Source organism: Oryctolagus cuniculus, chromosome 12, assembly GCF_051225735.1.
Source record: "Oryctolagus cuniculus isolate XC-2025 breed Fujian yellow rabbit chromosome 12, ASM5122573v1, whole genome shotgun sequence".
Taxonomy (NCBI): domain Eukaryota; kingdom Metazoa; phylum Chordata; class Mammalia; order Lagomorpha; family Leporidae; genus Oryctolagus; species Oryctolagus cuniculus.
In genome coordinates, this window is record NC_142878.1 from 117,735,200 (window position 1) to 117,759,660 (window position 24,461).

Here is a 24,461-nt window from a genome sequence, read left to right on the forward strand (position 1 = left end):
TGGGCATGAAAAGGGATGACCTGATTAGGATCAACCAGGAAAGTCAGGACAACAATCTGAATCAGGATTTTATGAAAAATAAGAAGACATCAGCTCTCAAGAGAGTTGAATTAAGAAAAACACTTAGTTTAAATTCAAGCCATATTCCAACACTGATTATTCAAAAGGGAATCTATTCAGGATTGAAGCCTGAGGAATGCAATAAATGTCACACTGTGTATCCCCCCAGTGGGCCTGATCAACTACAGGGTGAAGAGAAATTTGATAACACTAAGATACCTGGAAAACCTCTCCAGTTCTGTGAGCCTCTTGGTCAGCATGACAAGATTCACATCATGAAGCAGCCATTTGGACCCACTGGACAAGCAAAAGTCTTCACAAGAAAGATGTTCTGTAAATCTGAGAGGGTTCATATGGCAGAAAACTGTAATAAATCAACTGTCACTTTTGGAAAAGCAACTCAAATAGAAAAGGCTATCTATGGAAATTCTAGCCTCAGTATGCATCAACAAACTCACACAAGAAAGAAATTTTATAAGTACATTATGTATGTTGAACCTGTCATTCACCAGTCACATCTTACAATAAACCAGAGACTAAATACAAGGGAAAAACTTTACACATGTAAACCTTGTGGAAAATCACTCAGTTTTAATTCACCTTCTGAATGTAATGACTGTGAAAAAGCCTTTGGACAAAAGTCAGTCCTCAGGAAACGCCAACAAATTCACACAGGGGAGAAACCTCATGAATGTAGTGATTGTGGAAAAGCCTTTGGACGAAAGTCAAGCCTCATAAACCATCAGCGAATTCACACAGGAGAGAAACTTTATAAATGCCTTCATTGTGGAAAAGGCTTTCTATGGAAGTCAGACCTCATCAAACACCAGAGAATGCACACAGGGGAGAAACCTCATGAATGTAATGACTGTGGAAAAGCCTTTGGACGAAAGTCACACCTCATTGTGCACCAACAGATTCACACAGGGGAGAAACCTCATAAATGTAATGACTGTGGAAAAGCCTTTGGACGAAAGTCATGCCTCAAAATACACCAGCGAATTCACACAGGGGAGAAACCTCATGAATGTAATGACTGTGGAAAAGCCTTTGGACGAAAGGCAGACCTCATCATACACCAGCGAATTCACACAGGGGAGAAACCTTATAAATGTAATGACTGTGGAAAAGCCTTTGGACAAAAGTCAGTCCTCATCCTACACCAGCGAATTCACACAGGGGAGAAACCTTATAAATGTAATGACTGTGGAAAAGCCTTTGGACAAAAGTCAGACCTCATCGTGCACCAGCAAAATCACACAGGGGAGAAACCTCATAAATGTAATGACTGTGGAAAAGCCTTTGGACGAAAGTTATGCCTCAAAATACACCAGCGAATTCACACAGGGCAGAAACCTCATGAATGTAATGACTGTGGAAAAGCCTTTGGACAAAAGTCACACCTCATTGTGCACCAACGGATTCACACAGGGGAGAAACCTCATAAATGTAATGACTGTGGAAAAGCCTTTGGACAAAAGTCAGACCTCAAAATACACCAGCGAATTCACACAGGGGAGAAACCTCATGAATGTAATGACTGTGGAAAAGCCTTTGGACAAAAGTCAAGCCTCATAGTGCACCAGAGAATTCACACAGGGGAGAAACCTCATAAATGTAATGACTGTGGAAAAGCCTTTGGACGAAAGTCAGATCTCAGGAAACATCAGCAAATTCACACAGGGGAGAAACCTCATAAATGTAATGACTGTGGAAAAGCCTTTGGACGAAAGTCAGACCTCAGGAAACATCAGCAAATTCACACAGGGCAGAAACCTCATAAATGTAATGACTGTGGAAAAGCCTTTGGACGAAAGTCAAACCTCATCGTACACCAGCGAATTCACACAGGGGAGAAACCTCATGAATGTAATAACTGGAAAAGCCTTTGGACGAAAGTCACAGCTCATCGTACACCAGAGAATTCACACAGGGGAGAAACCTCATAAATGTAATGATTGTGGAAAAGCCTTTGGCCATAAGTTAGGCCTCATGATACATCAGCGAAATCACATAGGGCAGAAACCTCATGAATGTAATGACTGCGGAAAAGCCTTTGTATGGAAATCACACCTCATATCACACTGGAGAATTCACACAGGGGAGAAACCCCATGAATGTAATGACCAAGGGAAAGCCTCTGGATAAAAGTCAATCCTTTGGAAACATCAGAGAATTCCCACAGGGAAGAAGCCTCATGAATGCAATGATTTTGGAAAAGCCTTTGGACAAAAGACAAACCTCATATCACAGCAGAGAATTCACACAGGGTAGAAAACTCATGATCGTAATAACTGTGAAAAGCATTTAGCCATAAGTCAACCTTCATCATGCATCAGAGAATTCACACAGGGCAGAAACCTTATGAATGTAATGACTGGAAAAGCCTTTGGACAAAAGTCAAACCTCATAATGCACCAGAGAATACACACAGTGTTGAAACTTCATGAGTGTAATGACTGCAGAAAAACTTGATTTTAAGTTCCAACTCCAAATGCATCAGAGGATTCACACAGGGAAATAACCTTATAAATGTAATGACTGTGGAAAAGCCTTTTTCTATAAGTTATACCTCATATCAAAACAATTCACACAGGGCAGAAACCTTATGAATCTAATGAGTGTGGAAAAGCCTTTATAAATCATATGTTATATGGGAATCATATGTTATACAGGAAAGTATACAGTCAAACCAAACACAAGACCAGGAGATTAGAAATCTAAAAAAGATTGTTGGGAATCTACAGGATACTATATAAAAAAAAAATAAGACCAACATTCTGGTTCTAGGAGTTCCTGCAGGCATGGTGAGAGAGAAAGGATTAGAAGGCATTTTTAGTGAAATACTAGCAGAAAACTTCCTGGGTTTGGAAAAAGAAAGAGACATCCAAGTACAGGAAGCACACAGAACTTTGAATAGACATGGTCAGAAAACATCCTTGCCATGACACATTGTAATCAAACTGCCACAGTGAAACAAAAAGACAAGATTCTAAAACGCGTAAGAGAGAAACATCAGATTACTCTCAGAGGATCTCCAATTAGACTCACAGCAGACTTCTCATCAGAAACCCTGCAGACTAAGAGAAAATGGCAAAATCTAGTCCAAGTCTGAAGAGAATAAAGCTGTCATCCCAGATTATTATACGCTGCAAAGCTCTCATTTGTGAATGAAGGTGAAATAAAGACCTTTCATAACAAACAGAAATTGAAAGAATTTGCCACCACTTGTCCAGACCAGCAAGATTTCTTCTTTTTTATTTTTTTTCCACTGTGGCAGATTTTATCTTTGTACTATGACTGTAGATAAGTGGACTTTCTGCTTTCTCTGAATCTCTGGAGGCTAGTAGTGGATGTGGCCAGAGAGCTCTGTTCAGTCTCCAGGGTTAAGGGTGTGCCTCAGGTGACACACCCAATTTTGGCATGTCTTATTTCTCCTTTTTTTGATCAGAAGGGAAGCATCTTCTGCTCAGTTGGGCTCTTCTCCTCAATGGAGACCAGTGCCTGAGTACTAGCCCCAGTGGGTATAATATTTGTCTGCTCTGTCCAAAGAACCACACAAAGGATCTGTGTAGTCCTCAGTATAAGTTCAGATTCTCCAGAAATGTCTCTCATCCCCTTGGGCTAGATGGTGAAAGTGACATCTTAAGTTTTAACATATATATATATATATATATATATATATATATATATATATATGATTAAGGTTAAAAGTGACTGTATTTGATTGCATTAAGTTTTAAGTTGGTCATATAGAAGGCACCAATTGTTAAAGTGATCATATCGATAGAATTAACAGAATTAAAGAGAAGTAAATGCTTCAACATGGGAAGCAGTCCATACAGCAGACTCATAGAATGGCAATTGCTCTAAGTAACACTCAATGACCTCAGAGTCCTCCCTAAAGGCATTCTGGTCTGGCTAAAAAGCCCACAAGAGCATTTCAGGCATGGAAAGTTAGGACACTTATGCAAAAAGGTGTGCCTACATGGAGAGTCTCCCTGGGTGAGAGTCCTGTGGAAAGAAGTGGTCATCAAAGAAGGATGTACTCTCTTCAAAGGGAGAACTTTCACTTTGCTTACAGCCTTCTCTAAATATTGATGGAGCTTGTGGATTCAGAAGGCTTCCATAGCCTAGACAGCTCATGTCAAGAGCCTTGGGTGATCACTGACAGCACACAAAAAAGTGTGAATTCTTTTTTTTATTTTTTTATTTTTTTTTACTTTTATTTGATGAATATAAATTTCCAAAGTACGATTTATGGATTACAATGGCTTCCCCCACATACCGTCCCTCCCACCCACTACCCTCCCCTTTCCCACTCCCTCTCCCCTTCCATTCACATCAAGATTCATTTTCGATTATCTTAATATACAGAAGATCAGCTTAGTATACATTAAGTAAGGATTTCAACAGTTTGATCTCACACAGAAACATAAAGTGAGAAATAATAGATGATTTTTTTTAAATGATGATGAAATCAGATCAGACCTATTGTCATGTTTAATCCCAGTGAGAGTCAAATTGGGAGTTGATAATTTCTTTCTTTCTTTTTTTTTTTTTCCCAGAGGATCAGTTTAGTATGTATTAAGTAAAGATTTCAACAGTTTGCACCCCCATAGAAACACAAAGTGAAATATATTGTTTGAGTACTCGTTATAGCATTAAATCTCAATACACAGCACATCAAGGACAGAGATCCTACATGAGGAGTAAGTGCACAGTGACTCCTGTTGTTGACTTTACCAATTGACACTCCTGTCTATGGCATCAGTAGTCTCCCTATGCTCCGGCCCTGAGTTTCCAAGGCTATGGAAGCCCTCTGAGTTCTCTGATTCTTATCTTGTTTAGACAAGGTCATAGTCAAAGTGGAGGTTCTCTCCTCCCTTCAGAGAAAGGCACCTCCTTCTTTGAAGACCTGTTCTTTCCACTGGGATCTCACTCGCAGAGATCTTTTGCCAGAGTGTCTTGGCTTTCCATGCCTGAAATACTCTCATGGGCTTTTCAGCCAGATCTGAATGCCTTTAGGGCTGATTCTGAGGCCAGAGTGCTATTTAGGACATCTGCCATTCTATGAGTCTGCTGAGTATCTCACTTCCCATGTTGGATCACTCTCTCCTTTATTTATTCCATCGGTTAGTGTTAGCAGGTACTAGACTTATTTATATGCTCCCTTTGACTCTTAGTCCTTTCATTATGATCAATTGTGAACTGAAATTGATCACTTGGACTAGTGAGATGGCATTGGTACATGCCACCTTGATGGCATTGAATTGGAATCCCCTGGTATGTTTTTAACTCTACCATTTGGGGCAAGTCAGCTTGAGCCTGTCCCAAATTATACATCTCTTCCCTCTCTTATTCCCACTCTTATATTTAACAGTGATCACATTTCAGTTAAATTTCAACACTTAAGACTGTGTATTAATTACAGAGGTAGTTAGCAGGCAAATGATATACCCACAGGAGCCAGAGATTGGAAGCTCTTTCCCAAGGACCACACAGGGAATCTGTTCTGCCCTCAGAGTGGGCTCAAAGTCTCCTTCAGTCTCCCATTGGGTTGCCAAAGTTACGGAATTGTAGCGTCTCTGGAGAGTACTCACATGAATTCTTTGAGTTCTCTCCCCCACCATCTCTTTTTTCACAGTCTCAGTTCAGTAGTACCACAAATTTACTAGGTCCTAATCTCCTGTTAATTCCCCCCACCCAGAGTCAGGTTTTTCTGCTAGGCTCAGGGCCGGTGCAGATCTGAGGTCACTCTGCTTATGACGTATGTCCAAGATGGCGCCTGCTCTTTGTCTTGCTCACCTTTGAGAGGTGAGCAGAGAGAGAGAAACCCGTGTCCGTACCAGTCACTTCTTTTCTCTCTCTCTCTCTTCTAGTTAGCCTGGTGAACTTTTCCCCCTGGGGGTTCATTCCCTCTAGTCTCCTTTTTCCGCTTGCCTGCCGGTGTCTCAGGCTATTGAGGTTCGGCTCACCTCACGTTCCAGCACTGGTGTGTTGAGTCTGCTGCTGGTGTCCCGAACTGTGGGCTCCCATGCTCTCCACACAGGTCCACTGTGAATCATGCATTCCGGAAAAGTTTCTTCTGCTGTTTCTTCCCCTACTCTTCCTTGAACCTGCAGTATCTCCACTTTTATTAAACTGTCTCTCCCCAGACTATCAGTGTGCTCCCTTCCTATTCCGCCATCTTGCCACCTCCCACCATATTCACATTTTAAAGTATCAATTTTGCTAACATACGTATATTTTGTCACAGTAAATTTATAAAATATGTTTCAAGATTTCTACTGCCTCCACATGCAAACAAAGGTATATAGAATAAACACAGCCTTCTCTACCAGATCACTTAAAGCACTGTAAAAACATATTGTAATTGATTAATTTTTAAAAGAAAACTTCTTAGAATTCCACATTCCTCAATTATCACCAACTTTTCTATTGCTTTTCTTAGTAAAAATGTTTTAAGTTCTCTGAACTTATCCATATCACTCAATTCTATAGCAACCATCTATTGAAATGGTTCCTTAACAAATTCAATTATCAGCCACCTGTAAATCATTCAAGGTCATTGATATAGTGAAATATTTTCTTGCTATGACCCAGGGAAGATACAATCCTGTTTTTATTTCCAGAAAAAGTTATCACTGCTAACATTTTTGCAAAAGAAAATGAAGGATTTAGTTTACTTTTTTTATCCTGATCACATAAACAATTTTCATCATTCATTTGTAGCAGACCCCTGCATTAAAATCAATTAACTGAGTATTTCATTTAAAAACAATGGAGAAAAGCAATTAGCCTACTAATATAGACTGCATCTGTTGGTGAACTAAAGGTAGATATTTTGCGCCTCTGGACACATTTTTGAGGTACGCTTGATAGGATTTGTTTACAGACAAGAGAGGAGTTGTGAAAGAGATTAATCAAGAATTGCACTGTGGGCCAGTGCTGTGGCTCACTAGGCTAATCCTCCACCTGCAGCACTGGCACCCCAGATTCTAGTCCCAGTTGGGGCACTGGATTCTGTCCTGGTTGCTCCTCTTCCAGTCCAGCTCTCTGCTATGTCCAGGGAGTGCAGTGGAGGATGGCCCAAGTGCTTGGGCCCTGCATCTGCATGGGAGACCAGGAGGAAGCACCTGGCTCCTGGCTTCAGATCAGTGCAGCGCACCAGCCATAGGCCATTTGGGGGGGTGAACTAATGGAAGGAAGACCTTTATCTTTGTCTCTCTCTCTCTCACTTTCAATAACTGTCTCTCTCACTGTCTACTCTGCCTGGCAAAAAAATAAATAAGTAAATAATTGCACTGTGGATCTCAGCACAGCAACTGCAGAAGCTGCCATTAACTCAAGTAGGGAAGACTACCTAAATGACAGGTATGAGAAAGAATAACATTAGTAATATTTTGGACCTTTTGGGATTTAAATACACAATGGATAATCAAAGAGAAATCTCAAGTAGGCAGTGTGATATACCAATCTGAAATTAAGGAGGGGTTCCTGGGCTGGAGATACAAATTTGGAAACCATTAGTGCAAACAAGGATGTAAAAGTCATTAGAAAGAATATCAAAGATTGAGCTCTACAGCACTTCTGTTTAAAAAGGAGATGAGAAAAAATCAAAAGAAACAGGCTATTATGGATACACTAGAAAAGCAATAGGAAAACTAGGTGAGTGATAGTTTTAATGCTTATTTCAGAATATTTATGAGTGATATGACCAGCATTTTCCATTTTTGATTTTTGAATGATAGCATTCTAGCTGGGGTAAGGTGACACCACACTGTAATTTGTATTTGCATTTCCCTGATGGCAGTCATCCTGGAGTTTTTTCATCTGTCTGTTGGCCTTTTTTTTAAAGATGCATTTATTTATTTCAAAGTCAGAGTTACACACGGGGGGGGGGGCTTCTACCCAATGGTTCACTCCCCAAATGGCTGCAATGGCCAGAGCTGAGCCAGTCCGGAGCCAGGAGCCAGGAGCTTCTGGGTCTCCCACGTGGGTGCAGGGGCCCAAGGACTTGGGCCATCTTCTACTGCTTTCCTGGGCCATAGCAGAGAGCCAGATCAGAAGTGGAGCAGCTGGGACTTGAACCAGCACCCATATGGAATACTGGTATTGCAGGCGGTGGCTTTACCTGCTATGCCACAGTGCTGGCCCCATGTTGGCCCTTTTTATTTCATCCTTTGAAAAATGCTTGTTCCTGCCCTTGCACATTTTTAACTGGATTATTTTGTTGTTATTGAGTTTCTGGAACTCCTTATATATTCTTGATATTAATCCTTTATTGGATGCATAGTTTTCAAATATTTTCTCTCATTGTTTTCATTACCTCTTCACTTTGTTAATTATTTTCTTTTTTTGTGAAACAATTTCTTAGATTGATGTAACCACATTAGTCTATTGGTATTTTTTTTATTACTCTTGCTTCTGCTATCTTATTCAAAAATTCATTGCTTAGGCCAATAGCCTTTCCCCTATGTTGTTCATCAGTAATGTGATGGTTTCAGGTATTAGGTTTAGATCCTTGATCCATTGTGAGTTGATTCTTGTATAGGGAGTAAGATATAGGCTTGATTTTGAACTACAGCAGTGGAAATCCAACTTTCCAAACATCATTTATAGAAGAGACAGAATTCATTTCTAAAATATTTATTTATTTATTTATTTACAAGACAGAGATACTGGTAGGGGGGGAGAGGAAGAGAGACAGAGAAAGAGTTTTACAGTCTGCTGGTTCTCTCCCCAAATTGCTGCAATGATCAGGGCTGGGCCAGGTCAAATTCAAGAGCACAGAACTCCTTCTGGGTCTCTCACATGGGTGCAGGGACCCAAGGTGCATTAGAACAAAGGTGGATTGGAAATGGAGCACCTGAGGCTTGAACCAGCACCCATATGGGATGCAGAAACTACAGGTGGAAGCTTGACATTCTATGCCCCAGAGCCAGCCCAGAAGCAACAGAATTTTACCAAACTTTGAAGGAAGAACTGATCCCCATTCTTAAATTATTCAAAACAATTGTAAGGGATTAGCCTAGTGAGCCACGGCCCTGGCTGTTAAATTTTCATAATATGAAAATCATTGGTGTTCATTATTTTCTTTGCTTGAGTTCAGATCCAAAACTTGAAGAAAGAAACTATTATGGCAAATTAGGCACAGTTTTTATGCTTGAGAGATTTCAGTATGTTGTGTATATTCAAACTGCTACAGCTTCATGCCTCCTGCTTCTGAAGCAGTGTATGCTGAGCACTTGAGAGAGACTGGTATGCATTTGCTTGTGTATTTTAATATAAATATGTAACTTCCTTTACACTCTATGTTGCTAACTCATAGTTCACATGTGTTGTTATCCTATTAATAATGGGCCTTGTAAGCTTTGAACCATTTGCAAATAATAAATATGTACTGCTGCATATTAGTAATATTTACTTTTCTTATATTTACTTCTCTTTTATAAAGACCATTTTACATTCTTATGTAATATTTGATGCATACAAAAGAATATAATCAATATGCTGAGATACAAAACACAACAAACTAGCACTCCAAATCATTTAAGATTGGCACTGTATTTGTTTTTAGCAAGTGCTTGTTCTTTTATTATATATGTATATAATAAAATAAATATTACATATTAATATAATGAATATTTAATAACATAAAATCGTATAAATATGATAAAATATATTACATATATATATATATATAACCTTGTACATTTGGGAAAAAAATTCCTTAATGACATCTGATTTCCTGTTTATTCTACTTTGCTGAGCTGGCATGGCAAGGGATCTCAGCTATTATTCATTCCTCCCATTACTGGCACTTGTGAAGAGCATTGTGGTTATAAAATGAAAGCAGCATTCCCAATTCCTACCTGAAAACATAAAATGTTGCAAAAAAGGAATCTTTCCTGTAATGGAAACTAATCTGGGAGACATCTGTTGAAAAGGAATGAAAAGCACAAGTGAGCTCCACCTCTTACTGAATTGGGCAGGTTTTGCTACTGAGTTCCTCAGTTTCCATGAACTTACAGTATCAGCAGCAAACAAATGATAACATCAGTCACAACACACATTTTATATTATATGAATTTATGGTGGAAAGAAATTCCTACAAATATTTTTGTAAAAATATTGTGCTTGCTACCAAAATTAAGCATCTAAAAATGAAACCATCTAAACCTTGAATTATGTATTTAAAATAAATACTCAGGTGAATTTTTACAAACAGCATTTCAGTTACTCTGGGTAAATACAGTAAATCTCTATAATTCCATAGCATCTGGTTTCAGAGTCAACACAAAGTCAGAAAATTAAGCTGCCATGTACACAATAGCGAATCCATTCAAGGAACCAGCACTGCTTGCTATGAGGCAAGTGGTGGGAGCAGGCCAGGAGTGGGGTCAGGGAGGCATCAGCACCCTGTCCTGCAGCATAGACTTTGGCACCTGGGGAAATCTGGCAGAGCCTGGCAAGATGAGGCACCCCCAGCCTCCAGGACCTGCTGGGAAGCTGAGATACCTTGGCCAGCCCCAGAGTCCTCGGGTCTAATCTCAGAGCTGGACCCCATTGCTGATCTTGGTGCCTTCAGTTCCAGCATCTAAGGCAGCCCACAAGGTGACCAATGGTCCAGGTGACTTCCTGTGTCCCCATGCCAACCCACTTCCCAAAGCCAATGCACCACAAGAAGATACAAAGATAAAGTTGTTTTAAAATGGGCAGTTTTGAGAACACGTGCAAAGTCACAGCACCATTAAATCACAAACCGATTTAGGTTTGCACACTGTTTCTCAGTCCTCCCCTTCCTCCCTGCTCCCATGACTGCATATTTTGCTGCTACTCTGATGGGGAAAAATGCAAAATGCGTTTTCTCTTTTGTGGTTTGAAGAGTTGTCTAGAGCTGGACTTGGGATCAAATCCAAGGTTTTCTTTTTCTGTGGAGTGTTGTAGCCATTACATCTACATGCTTGACTGTGAGCATCACTTTTCCAGGCCTCCCTGAGAGGGTGCAGTTTATTTTCACAAGTACTACTCAGATATTATCTTTCATCATAGAGCACAGCCACTGTTGGCATTCAGCTCATTTTTTTATTTGTAGACAATAAAATTCATTTGATCTGCCTTCTATATTGGATTTTTCCACTTAATATGTTTCAAATGATACATTTTCAGCATTTTGTCTGTTTTCCTCCTGTTACAAAGTTTACACTAGGACTGGAGGACCAATCCGTGGCAGTTACTCATAAAGCCTCTATTAGACTTCAATAACTGACTGAGGCTTTCTGAAATTTTTTTGCCAAGTTGCAGTTTTTTCTCATCCTAAGCCACAAGCCTTCCCATATGTATCACCACAGTGACACCTAGAAGTTTAACAACAATTTGCTTGAAAATGTGGTGTTTTCAGAATTGGTGACTAATGATGGCACCATTCAAACACAAATGGGCTTGGGCTCACTTTCTGTTTCTCTGACCATTTCAGTTACTCAAGTGTATATAAACCCTGACAGCTCATGTGAATGTAAATTCTGCCATTTAGGGTTAGAAGTTAAGTGTAGGGCTAGGTATAGGATGAGTGAGTGTTAGGGTTAGTATTAGGACTAGGATGAGAGCTAGGATTGGTGTTAAGGTTTAGATTGAGTGCTATTATTAAGGCTATTGTTAGGGTTGGGGTTAGGGTAAGATTTAGAGCTAGGTTTATGTTTAGTGTTGGTGGTGTTAGTATTAGGCTTATGGCAAGAGTTGGGGCTAGTTGTAGGATTAGGGTTCTGTTAAGTTTAGGCTTAGGTCTAGGGTTAGATTAAAAGCCATGGTTAGGGTTATGGTTAGGGCTAGGCTTAGGGTTAGGGCTACACAAAGAGTTATGTTTAGCTTTTGGGTGAGAATAAGGATTAGGTCCAGGACTAGGGTTATATTTAGGATTCGATTTGTGATTAGAGTTATAGATAGGGTTAAGGCTATTGTTAGGCCTAGAGATAGAGCTAGGATTAGGGATAAATTTAGGAGTAGGGCTAGGGATAAAGTTAGAGCTGTGGTTTTATATACATTTTATATATATAATATAATATATAATATATTTTTTATATATGGTTATAAATATTTATTGTTATAAATATGGTTATATATCTATAATATATAGAGAGAGCTGTGGTTATATATAATATACAGTTATAGTTGAAGTTAGGGTCATCATCACTAGGATGAGGCTTAGTCTTTGTGTTAGCATGATGGTTAGTTTAAGGCTGGTGTTAGATATAGCATTGAAGTTAGCATCAGGTCTATGGTCAAGTTCACACTGAATGCTAGTTTGTTTTAGGGTTAGGCCTAAGCAGAAAGATAGGATTAGTGTTGGGGTGAGATTTAAAATTAGTTTAAGATTAAGGTTAGATTTAGTTCTATGGTAAATTTTAGAGTTAGAGCCAGAGTTAGGACTATGGTTAGAGCTAGTGTGATAGTTAAAGTTAGGACTATGGATAGGTTTTAGGCCAGGGTTAGTGTTAGGGTTAAGGCAGAGTTAGGTTTAAATTTTGGTATTACTGTTAGGGTTAGAGTTGGGGCTCAGATTAGGATTAAGGCTAATGCTTGTGTTATTAAGGCTAAAGTTAGGGAAAGGATTAGTGCTAGTGTTAGAGTTTAGATTGGGGTAAAGCACCATGTTGGGATACAATTAGGATTTTGGCTAAGTATAGAGTTAAGGTAAGGTTATGGTTAAGATGAGGGCCAAATTTAGGGTTAATGCTTTGTCTAGCGATAGACGTAGTATTAGGCTTCAGAATGGGTTTAGATGTAGGATTAGGTTTAGGGTTAGGGTAAGGACTAAGGCTAGGGCTAGGGCCAGGGTAAGGATTAGGGCTTGGACTAATGTTATAATTTGGTTTATTTTTATAAAATAAAAAGCAATAAAGACATAGTAATCTGAATAGCAATCATATTAAAAACAACTTCCTCCTAATACATCTCATGCTGATTCTGAAACTGAGGTGAAACACTGGAATTTAGGTGGACCTACAGAACATGGACACAGGGACAGACCATATCATCCCAAACTGGCTACTGCCCCAAAATAGGTGTTCAATTCCAAGTTTTTAAAGGACATTTTAAAACTAACCAATGGCAGAGATATCTAGGTTAACATATCCCAACTATAACTAAACTAAGGAGAGAATTACTTGGTTACTTCCCAAAAATCTTTAGTTGATCTTTCTTAGTATTTGCTCTTCATTATGGTAGTTCAGTTATTTCCTTATGAACTATAACATTTGTTGAACCAGATAAACTAGAAAAGATAATATAAGGGCAGTTAAGAAAGGTTTGCAGAAAATGGAGCTAAAAGTTGTGTATTTTGTGAAATTTTTTTAATCTATGTAGTTTTCTCAAAATAAACATTTCCATGAACTTTTTGAAGCATCCTCATCCATCTTAAGATACTCTTCCAGAAAGATATATCAGCTCCACTGACTCATGTTGCATATCCACATGAGTGGAGATGCAATCTGTAGGTTGTATCATCTTGATGTTTCTGTATGCCTTATACCACACAAAGAAGAGCCCTGTCTGTCTCTGACAAGATAATATTAATCTAATTCTCCAAGCAGGTACCCAGAATATCACAAAGGTCAGAAAGAAAGCCTCATTCAGTGTTACTGTGTTCACAGAGGATGGCATTTATTCCTTGGGAAGTAGCATCCAGACCATCATGATGGGACATCCCACCCCTGAGGTACAGGTCTGCTTCCACACCCTGCAGGACGCTGCTCCCAGAACCAGCACACAGGGCCACAGCTTTGACTCATGATGCTAAGGTCCCTCCTACCCCAAGAGCTAATTGAATATGAGTTAGTTTGAGGTGTCTTTTGATTCGCTCAATCATGGTTGCCAAGGCAACAGATTCATCCAGGGTGCATGATCAACCCATTCCAGTATGTAGAGCAAAGGCTTCTCTGCAGTGACAGAATTTCAGATCTCTGGTAAAGTTATCTGTTTTGAGAGAGCTGAGCCACCACCTGCATCAAAGGCTTCTCAGTACAATTCAGGCAGATCCTTATTTGTCTCCTCACCAATCCTAGCAGAAAAAGAAGTGACAGGAACACCTTCAACTTCTCTCACTGCAGACACAACTTTGTCCATATCTTGGGTATGGTTAATGTTGAATTGTACTCAGTGGTTCCCTCTATAGGAAAGCCATGAGCTTTGGAAGTGTGGGGAGCAGCCCGGACTGGACTGAGTTACTGGAATTAAGACTTATTCTATGCATCTGCTCTCCCACAATATGGCGCTGGGAGAGAAGTAAACAGCTTCCGCACAGCTGCCTCCAGTTCAACCAATAGACTGTAGGACTTGCTCCTGATTGGAGAGCAGCGTACTCGGTGTGTGGGCAGCCGAGTTAGGATTGGCGGAGGAGGACTATAAAGGAGGAGAGAGACGGCATGCACCAGGAACATCTAAGGGGAACATCTGAAGGAACGCTTGTGCAGCCCCCGAGAGAGCTGGCCGGCGGTGTGCCGCTCCCCTGCGGAAGTGGGGAATGTGGCCAGGGGGAACTGCCCTTCCACGGAGGTGGAAGGGATAGTAGCCAACCCGGGAAGAACCAGCAGCAAACCCGGGGAGGGCCGAGCAGACGAAAGAACAGCGCAGGGTCCTGTGTCGTTCCTCCACGAAGAGGGGGAGCGACATAATGGTGCCGTGACTCGGATATGAAGCCTAGGCAGGGTTTAGTGTCGTTCCTCCATGAAGAGGGGGAGCGACAGGAAGGATATATATGCCTAGATGTGCAGGCTCCAAGCCCTTTGGAAAACCACTTTTTCAATCCCTGGGGTGCAGCATCATAGGCTGTGTGAAGAGAGTAGATGCCAACTCTGTTCTCCAAAGCCCGGAACACCAGGCGCCCCTTTCAGGATGTCCAGGTAATACACTTTATGTGTAGGAAAATAGGTGGAAGGTAGGAAAAGATGAGATCTGCCTTCTTATGCAGAGCCTCCCCCATCACCTGCTCAGTCAAGTCATTGGTCAGGAAGAGTGTATTTATAGTTTGTGGTGGCCTTGTTCCACCAGCAATCCAACATTGTCCCAACTCTCAGCAGAAGACAGTGATGCAAAGTCCTTCAAGGAGGAAATGAGAGTCTTCAGATCCATGAAGGAACGGGAAGAATTGAAGTTCAGAGAATGGACAAACCAGACTGTCATGGGGACCAGGCGTAAGCAAGAAGACAACATACAGCAATTTTTGGGCAAAACTCAATTTGAGTCCAGGTACATCTCCATAGCCTTTAATCTGTCTTTTTACATTGGATTTTGTTTTCTAAACATCGCTTTTCAAGTTGTTGTATATTTGGATTGCAGAACAATTTGTAAGATGAATTTTTTTAACGTGCATTGCTAAAATGTTCTGAGTGAAGCTAATTGTCAACTTTATTAAGGAGGATTGCTTTCTGTCCACCTAGTGTAAAAATAAAATCAAGTAATGAAAAAATGAGATTACAAATTTAAAGACAAAGAAAGATCTGAAATTAGACCTGATAGAAAATGAGGAGTCCAACAAAAATCCCATTATGTTGATTTAAGTCATGGCTGGCTTGTACTAATACCATATACAAATAAAAAAGAATGAAAGCTGCAGGTTTCATTTGAGATTCATCAAGTGTGAGGTATTATTTGAACAGCTACAAAGAAGCATTCAAGATGGAGAAGGAACTATAGTCTAAAGGTCATGGAAGATGTTCAGACTGGAAAGAGAATGTCTGATTACAGATGGCAAAATCAGTCAAGCAGAATCAGAGATTGGGATCAATGGGGGAATACCTAGATGGGTAATGTTAAGGAGAATGCAGATGGTTTCAGGAGGAAAATACAAGAAACCATCAGTGGAGTTCTGATAGAAACAGAGAGGAATTACCAGGGGAAAATCATATATAGTACTTTCAAATATGCCAAAGAAAAACATTTAAATGGGCGTTATGCATTTAGTGTAGTGGTTATGATGCCTATTTTTTTTTTGACAGACAGACAGTGAGAGAGAGACAGAGAGAAAGGTCTTCCTCCCATTGGTTCACCCCCAAATGGCCACTACTGCCATTGTGCTGCACCAATCTGAAGCCAGGAGCCAGGTGCTTCCTCCTGGTCTCCCATGCAGGTGCAGGGGCCCAAGCACTTGGGCATCCTCCACTGCCTTACTGGGCCACAGCAGAGAGCTGGACTGGAAGAAGAGCAACCGGGACAGAACCAGCACACCAACCAGGACTAGAACCCACAGTACTGGTACCGCAGGCTGAGGATTAGCCTAGTGAGCCACAGCACCGGCCTATGATGCCTATTAAGATACCCTAGTTCTACTTTAGAGTGCCTGGATGTGACTTCCAGAATCAATTAATTAGGCTTCTGTCATTACCTCTGAGAGACTGGGACTACATTTCTGGCTCTTGTATTCAGTCTTGGCCCAGGTCTGGCTGCTGTGGGTGTTGAGGAATGAATTAATGCAAAAAAGTGTTCTCTCTACCTATATGTCTCATTCTTCCTAGCTCCCTTTCTCTTGAAGATAAATACTTTTTAGACATGACAAAAGATTCAATTAATGCAATGATTAGAGAATAGCCTTTGGCTCTGACTATAATTTATGTTACTGGTAAGTGTTTCAGGGTTTCAATTAAGACTAATTTCAGTAGGTTAAAATTCAAATGTATAGTAGAATGATTTGCCTGAAAATATAACATTAAAAAGTGTCTGTGCAACCTACATTAATAGACTGAGAAAAATGCATGGACAATTATTTAAGGCCACACAATAGATTTTGTCCTCCACATACTCCTGGTCTTATCTATATATAAGTACAGGCTCCAAAAGGCTATCAAAGATCATACTGTTTTAGCAATTCCAAAATAAGCTAAATAACCTGTTTATGCTTTTTTTTTAATTTGACAGGTAGAGTTAGACAGTGAGAGAAAGAGAGAGAGGTCTTCCTTCTGTTGTTTCAGCCCCCAAATGGCAGCTACAGATGGCACTGTGCTGATCTGAAGCCAGGAGCCACGTGCTTCCTCCTGGTCTCCCATGCAGGTGCAGGGGCCCAAGCACTTGGGCCATCCTCCACTGCCTTCCTGGGCCACAGCAGAAAGCCGGACTGGAAGAAGAGAAACCAGGTCTAGAACCCATATGGGTTCCAGTGCCCATATGGGATACTGGCACCGCAGGTGGAGGATTAACCAACTAAGACATGGTGCTGGCCCCTGTTTATATTTTAACACTAGGTAATTCTTGGCTCTGCAGCGTATTGAGTGTTTATTTCCAGCCTTGAACTAAAACACTATGCACAACATCATTTTTATGACTCATAAAGGTTCTGTTTCAGAATACATCTCATAGGTATTTAGCAAATTTCCTCTTAATTTTTAAATGGAAATGTAACAAATATATCTTTTTGCTATAGCATCAGAAAGACAAGAGACTATCTAAAGCCATACAACCCTGAACCTCCCACCCCCCATCTCATCTGATCTTGGAAACTAAGTTGGGTCAGGTCTGGTTAGTACATGGGTGGGAGAAAGACAAGATATTAATTTGCTCTCAGCTTACATGGCTCTATTTTCTTATAACCGTGCCAACTTTATCTTGTTCATGTGCATTCTCTAATGATGAATGTTGTGTTTGCCATTCCATTTTAAGTAACAAATTTTCATAAAGGTCCTAAAACACAATGTAAAATGAGCTGAGAAATGATGAAGTAGCAAGTTACTGAGATATATTAATTTCTCTGGTCTTAGAAACATGTAGACATGTAGAAGTCAATAGAACTATATCTGGAAGAGAAAGTGAAAGAAGGTGGTAGTTGTGGGGAGCAACTCGGACTAGACTAAGTTACTGGAATTAAGACTTATTCTATGCATCTGCTCTCCCACAATATGGCGCTGGGAGAGGAGTAAACAGCTTCTACACAGCTGCCTCTCACCAATTTGACAAGCTGCAGGAGCTGCTCCTGATTGGAGGAGAGAAGTGTGCTCTGCATGTGGGTAGCAGAGTTGGGATTTGTGGAAGAGGTCTATAAAGGAGGAGAGAGACAACATGCACCAGGAACACCTGAGAAACATCTGAGCAGCCCCCGAGAGAGCCGGCCGGTGGTGTGCCGCTCCCCCGCGGAAGTGGGGAAAGTGGCAGGGGGAGCCACCCTTCCACGGAGGTGGAAGGACGGCAGCCCACCCGGGAAGAACCAGCAGCAAACCCGGGAAGGGCTGAGCAGACAAAAGAACAGCGCAGGGTCTAGTGTCGTTCCTCCGCGAAGAGGGGGAACAACAGTAGTGAGAGAACTGGTCAGGATTGTACCTACATTTCACTGTGCAAAACTAGATTATGATAGAAATGTATACAGAATAACAGATATATAAGCTGGAAGAACAAAATAAACCTCCCTATGCAAGAATAGTGTTTTACCCATGATTACAGGCTGGAAAGAATTCTTGAAAGGGCATACACAATTTATTAATTAGCAAAGATTAAACACAACTTAGTTTCATGAAGACATTCATTTGCTACTGATTTTGTAAAAAATGTAAGTTAGTAAATGTGGTGGAATGAGAAGGCCATGCCAAGGTGGCCACTGGCAAGCGAGTGTCAGTTACTCAGGAATGGCTTTGAAACCCACTTGGCAATGGAGCCTGCCTGGCCACAGGCTGATTGGTTGGGGCATAGGTTACCCCTTGACCAGATTGGCTGGTCTTGGCTATATAAGATGTTATTCCAACTGTAATAAACGAGTTTGCGGGCTGCTCGCCTCAAGCCTGCTTTCACCTGACTCCTGGGGTCTATGTGGTGACTCCGCACCTCTTGCCCCCACCATGCTGCTCCTCTCAGAAATGAATCCACTGCAACATTGTTGAGAAATCAACAGCAACAAGTAAAGATAATATAATTTTAAGAATTATTACCCAAATTAATTACAGAATTGCAAAGAAAGATCATGTGTCACTAACAACTGAACAATGGAAAATAATTCAATGATATTAACTATGTTCCTCTTAATACAGGGATACCCTGGGGATGCCATGTTAGCATTTTTCAATAGAGTATCTCCAGATTTTATATAGCTAAAATTTCATAAAAAGCATGCATGTTGGAGGATTCAAAGAAGGTGGAATAGGGAAGGGCATACACTAGTGGTAACTAGTTTCAAAAAATGTTGGAAGTACATTATTGGGGAAGAGTTATGTGGGGAGCAACCGGACTAGACTGAGTTACTGGAATTAAGACTTATTCTATGCATCTGCTCTCCCACAATATGGCGCTGGGAGAGAAGTAAACAGCTTCTACACAGCTGCCTCCAGTTCAACTAATAAACTGTAGGACTTGCTATTGATTGGAGGAGAGCAGCGTACTCGGCGTGTGGGCAGCCGAGTTGGGATTGGCGGAGGAGGACTATAAAGGAGGAGAGAGACGGCATGCACCAGGAACATCTATGGGGAACATCTAAGGGGAACACCTGTGCAGCCCCCGAGAAGAGCCGGCCGGCGGTGTGCCACTCCCCTGCGGAAGTGGGGAATGTGGCCAGGGGGAACTGCCCTTCCACGGAGGTGGAAGGGATAGTAGCCAACCCGGGAAGAACCAGCAGTAAACCCGGGGAGGGCCGAGCAGACGAAAAGAACAGTGCAGGGTTTAGTGTCGTTCCCCCATGAAGACGGGGAGCGACATAATGGTGCCGTGACTCGGATAGGAAACCTGACTCGGATAGGAAACTTAGGACGGATATGAAACTTACGAGGGAAGAAACGGGAAGAAGTGGAAAATACCAGAGAGAGAGACTAGCAAAGAGCCTAGGGGAAAGCCGGACGAGAAAGGTGCCGGAAGAAGCTATTGAAAGCCTAGGCATAAACTCGGATATGGACTGTGGGAAAAAAGTTAGGATTGAAAGCGAAAGTGAAAGCTTTCATAGACTCGGATGCGGACTATGGCGGGGAAGCTAGGAGATTGAAGGCGAAAGTGAAACCTGGAGGAGGCTTGGACTCGGATACGGACTGTGGGGAGTAGCCAGGAGAAATGAGAGGAATATTGTTGGAAGAAAACTTAAGGAAACATACCGGGTAGAGAAAAATGTTAGGGAGGATGAAGCCGCGAGTGCAGGCCAAGCCATCTTGGAGTTCTTCAAGTCACCCCGGGGAGCAAGAGGCGAAGATCTGGAACCAGAGGCAGAGACGTGGGCCGCCAGAATTCGCCAGGTTAGTCCGGGGAACTTGGACTGAATGCCGGTGGTGGCGGAAACATTCGTGGAAGCCGCCGCGTGCAGAGAGAGCACGGGGCGTGAATAGATGGGGAACGCCGGGGCTGGCGCGAGGCCGTGGTGCGGGCGCGAAGTGCGTGGAGACCGCGGAGCGTGCGCGCAGAGCCGGGAACCCGCCGGCGGGGCGAGGCGCCGGGAAGCCGCGCAGAGCCGTGAAGCTGCCGGCAGGGCGAGGTGCCGGAAAGCCGCGGGGATAAGAGAAACAAAAGTTTAGAAGTAAAGTGAGAGAAATAGGAATGCTGGAAGATGGAAGTAGAATGGGAGAAATAGGAATGCCCGGACATAGAGAAATAGAGAAATAGAAAGGCCTCCCCACAACATGGCAATTAGAAAGCTTGGATTCGGTCTGCCTGATTAAGTGAGGCGATGAGCACGATGAGCACCTGCGGCGGCTAGCAGCTTATGCGCCGCAGGTCACCGAAGACAGGCACGAATTAACATCAGTAAGGCTTCCCCACAATGCAACAATTAGAAGGCTTGGATTCGGTCTGCCTGATTAAGGCGGTAAGCGCCAGCAAGCAGCTCGACCAAAGTATGAGCTGCAGGTCACCGAAGATAGGCACGAACCAACACTAATAAGTCTCCCCCACAATACGGCAATGAGAAGGCTTGGATTCGGTTTGCCTGATAGGTTTTGTAAGCCCCTGCAGGCTCGACCAGAGCATGCGCTGCAGGGCACCGAACACAGGCACGCATCAGCGCCTAAAAACCTCCTCACAACATGGCGAAGAGAGGACCCGGATTCGGTTTGCCTGATTGATAGGACTTGTAAGAGCCTGTGGCAACTCTAGCAAGTAGAGCAGAGTGTGTGCCGCGGGACACCGAAGACAGGCGCGTATCAACGCCAAAAATAAAAAGAAAGGGGGATCTGTGGGGAGCAACCGGACTAGACTGAGTTACTGGAATTAAGACTTATTCTATGCATCTGCTCTCCCACAATATGGCGCTGGGAGAGAAGTAAACAGCTTCCGCACAGCTGCCTCCAGTTCAACTAATAAACTGTAGGACTTGCTATTGATTGGAGGAGAGCAGCGTACTCGGCGTGTGGGCAGCCGAGTTGGGATTGGCGGAGGAGGACTATAAAGGAGGAGAGAGACGGCATGCACCAGGAACATCTATGGGGAACATCTAAGGGGAACACCTGTGCAGCCCCCGAGAAGAGCCGGCCGGCGGTGTGCCACTCCCCTGCGGAAGTGGGGAATGTGGCCAGGGGGAACTGCCCTTCCACGGAGGTGGAAGGGATAGTAGCCAACCCGGGAAGAACCAGCAGTAAACCCGGGGAGGGCCGAGCAGACGAAAAGAACAGTGCAGGGTTTAGTGTCGTTCCCCCATGAAGACGGGGAGCGACAAGTTAGAGAAAACTGCGGTGGAAATTCTACAGGAGAGAAATGCCATGGATCAGTGTGGATGATGCAGACATGCAACATGAACAGAGACACAACATGATGCCAGCAGCCAAGAGGAGGAGAAAGCACCAGCAGCCAAGAGTGAGGTGAGATCAGACTGCAGCAACCCATGCCACTGGTGATGTAGACAGAGGGAGATGTTGACATGAGTCTGGCCTGGAGCTCTGAGGGGAAAGTGTACCCACTGACCCAGTAAAAAACTAGGGGGGCATGTTTCTCTCACTACATTCACTAAGCAATGATGCCCAATAACCAGTTGAGAGAAGGTGGGCACCATTTTGGACAGAAACAGAAGATGCAGAAGCTCTTGTGCACGTGCCCAGTACCTGGCTGAGACAAGATGCCATCTACTACCAGTACCAGTGGCAGCAGCTTGAATGCATGCAACTTGCAACTGATGGGGAGAAGGAAGCATTTGGTTGGTGGCTATTGTGCATGTGTGTGATCTAGATTCTAACAGAAGGAAAACTCCATGTTTCCCACTGACTTTGAGTCTGGCTGGCAAATTGACTAGAGTCTGTGCACTCACATATTACTGAGGTCCCCCCAATCTCTCAACATGTCACAGGCTCCAATGCTCAAACTGTCAAGGCTCTTGGAATGTCTCTGCCTCTCTGTGAATGAGACAGTCTAGCAAGGTGGATCAAATCCTCTGCACCCATTGACAATGGGAGCCCTGTGTGCTGAGACTGTGGAAACCCTGTGACTGCATAAGAAGGCACAGGATATAGCTGGTTCTCTGGGCAACCAATGTGAGCTGCTCTACAGGCTCTTATCAAAAGAGAAAATTTTAAAAACCACAGGCAAGTGAAAAATGCTCAATATCACTAGTCACCAGGGAAGTACAAATCACAATCACAATGAGGTTTGACCTCACCCCTGTCAGAGTGGCTCTCAAACAGAAATCAACAATCAACACATGCTGGCCAGGATGTGGGGAAAAGGCATCTTAATCCACTATTGGTGGGAAAATAAACTAGCACAGCTGTTGTGGAAGACGTATGGAGACACCTCAGAAACTTGAAAGTAGATATAGTATATGACTCAGCAATCTCAATCCTGGGAATTAATCTAAGTGAAATGAAATAGGCACATGAGGGGCCAGCACTGTGGTGCAGTAGGTTAATGCCCTGGCCTGAAGTGCTGGCATCCCATATGAGCACCAGTTCTAGTCTTGCCTGCTCCTCTTTAAATCCAGCTCTCTGCTATGGCCTGGGATAGCAGTGGAAGATGGCCCAAGTCCTTGGGCCCCTGCACCACATGGGAGATGTGGCAGAAGCACCTGGCTCCTGGCTTCAGATCAGTGCAGCTCTGGCCATTGCGGTCATCTGGGGAGTGAACCAGCAGATGGAAGACCTCTCTCTCTATCTCTACCTCTCTCTGTAACTCTGTATTTCAAATAAATTAATTAAATATTAAAAAAAAAGAAATAGGCGTATGAAAGAGCTATCTGTATCCTCATGTTCATTGTAGCTCAGTTAACAATAGCTAAGATATGGATTCCACCTAGACTTTTATCAACTGATGACTGGATAAAAACATTGTATATATATATATATATATATATAAAATAAATAACTACTCAGCTATAAAATATAACAAAATCCTTTGTTTTGCAACAAAATGAATCCAATTGAAAACCATTAAATTTAGTGAAATAAGCCAATCCCAAAAAGACAAACACCTTACGTTCTCCTTGATCTGTGGTAACTAATAGAGCAGCAAAAAATGGAATGTATAGGAGTGAAATTGACATTTTGAGAGTTTATGATTGTTTACAGCCCTTGTCTCTACTGCTGAACAACAGTGCTGTACTCTTTACTTAGTATAGGGTGAATCTTAAGAGTAAAAAGTCCACTGAAAGTAGATCAGTGTAGAAAGTAAGAGAAGTAGGGCTGGAGTCCACTGAAAGTAGATCAGTGTAGAAAGTAAGAGAAGTAGGACTGGCACTGTGGTGTAGTATGGAGAACTGTGCCCAGTTTCAGTCCCAGAGGCTCCACTTCCAATCCAGCTCCCTGCTAATGTGTCCGGAAAATATCAGATCACTCAGGGGCTTGGGCCCCTGCAACCACATGGGAAAGTTGGAAGAAGCTCCTGGCTCCTGGCTTTGGACCAGCCCATCTCCATCCATCGCAGCCATGTGGGGAGTAAACCAGTGGATGAAAGATCTCTCTCTGTCTCTTCCTTCCTTTGTCTTTGTAACTTTGCCTTTCAAAAAAAAAAATGAATGGATCTTTAAGGAAAAAATCAGACAGGGAATTAGAGAGAAAGGATGAGAGGGGATGTGTGGGTGGGAGAGAGGATAGGGTGGGAAGTATCACTATGTTCCTAAATCTGTATATATGAAATACATGAAATCTGTTTACCTTAAATTAAAAAAAATAAAAACTGACATTTAATTTCAATAGCTGTAAAATAGAATAACTACAATAAAAAGTTCTACTTGTAGGCCAAATAAATTGGAATAGTAATAAAAATGTAATATAATTTTAAAAAAGGTCTGACTTTAACATGTATCATCCCAGATGATGCATTGAAAACCTAATATCTGGGACTGGTGCCGTGGCACTGTGGGCTGAGCCTCTGCCTGTGGTGCCAGCATCCCATATGGTTACCAGTTCACGTCCTGGCTGATCCTCTTCCAATCCAGCTCTCTGCCACTTGTGAAAGCAGTGGAGAATGACCCAAGTGCTTTGACCCCTACATTAATGTGAGAGACCTGGAGGAAACTCCTAGCTCCT

General features: G+C 42.3%; 1 protein-coding gene and 2 pseudogenes across 6 annotated transcripts in view; 2 read left to right on the plus strand and 1 right to left on the minus strand.

Moving 5' to 3' along the window:
• Positions 1-9,474, plus strand: part of LOC127486861 (uncharacterized) — a 63,386-nt gene extending 53,912 nt beyond the window's left edge. For all 5 annotated transcript variants that reach the window (XM_089309595.1, XM_089309594.1, XM_070054821.2 and 2 more), the window contains one exon: positions 1-9,474. In XM_089309595.1, coding sequence (XP_089165721.1) covers positions 1-2,009 — 2,009 coding nt within the window. In that variant the 3' untranslated portion in view covers positions 2,010-9,474.
• On the minus strand, positions 2,468-23,232 carry LOC149123272 (NIF3-like protein 1; annotated as a pseudogene). The gene is made up of 3 exons (XR_016217716.1): positions 14,748-23,232; positions 13,993-14,230; positions 2,468-13,852 (listed from the first exon to the last, which is right to left on the minus strand). The product of XR_016217716.1 is annotated as an NIF3-like protein 1 (transcript).
• LOC127489895 (E3 ubiquitin-protein ligase TRIM13-like) overlaps positions 21,703-24,461 on the plus strand; it is a 33,622-nt pseudogene continuing 30,863 nt past the window's right edge.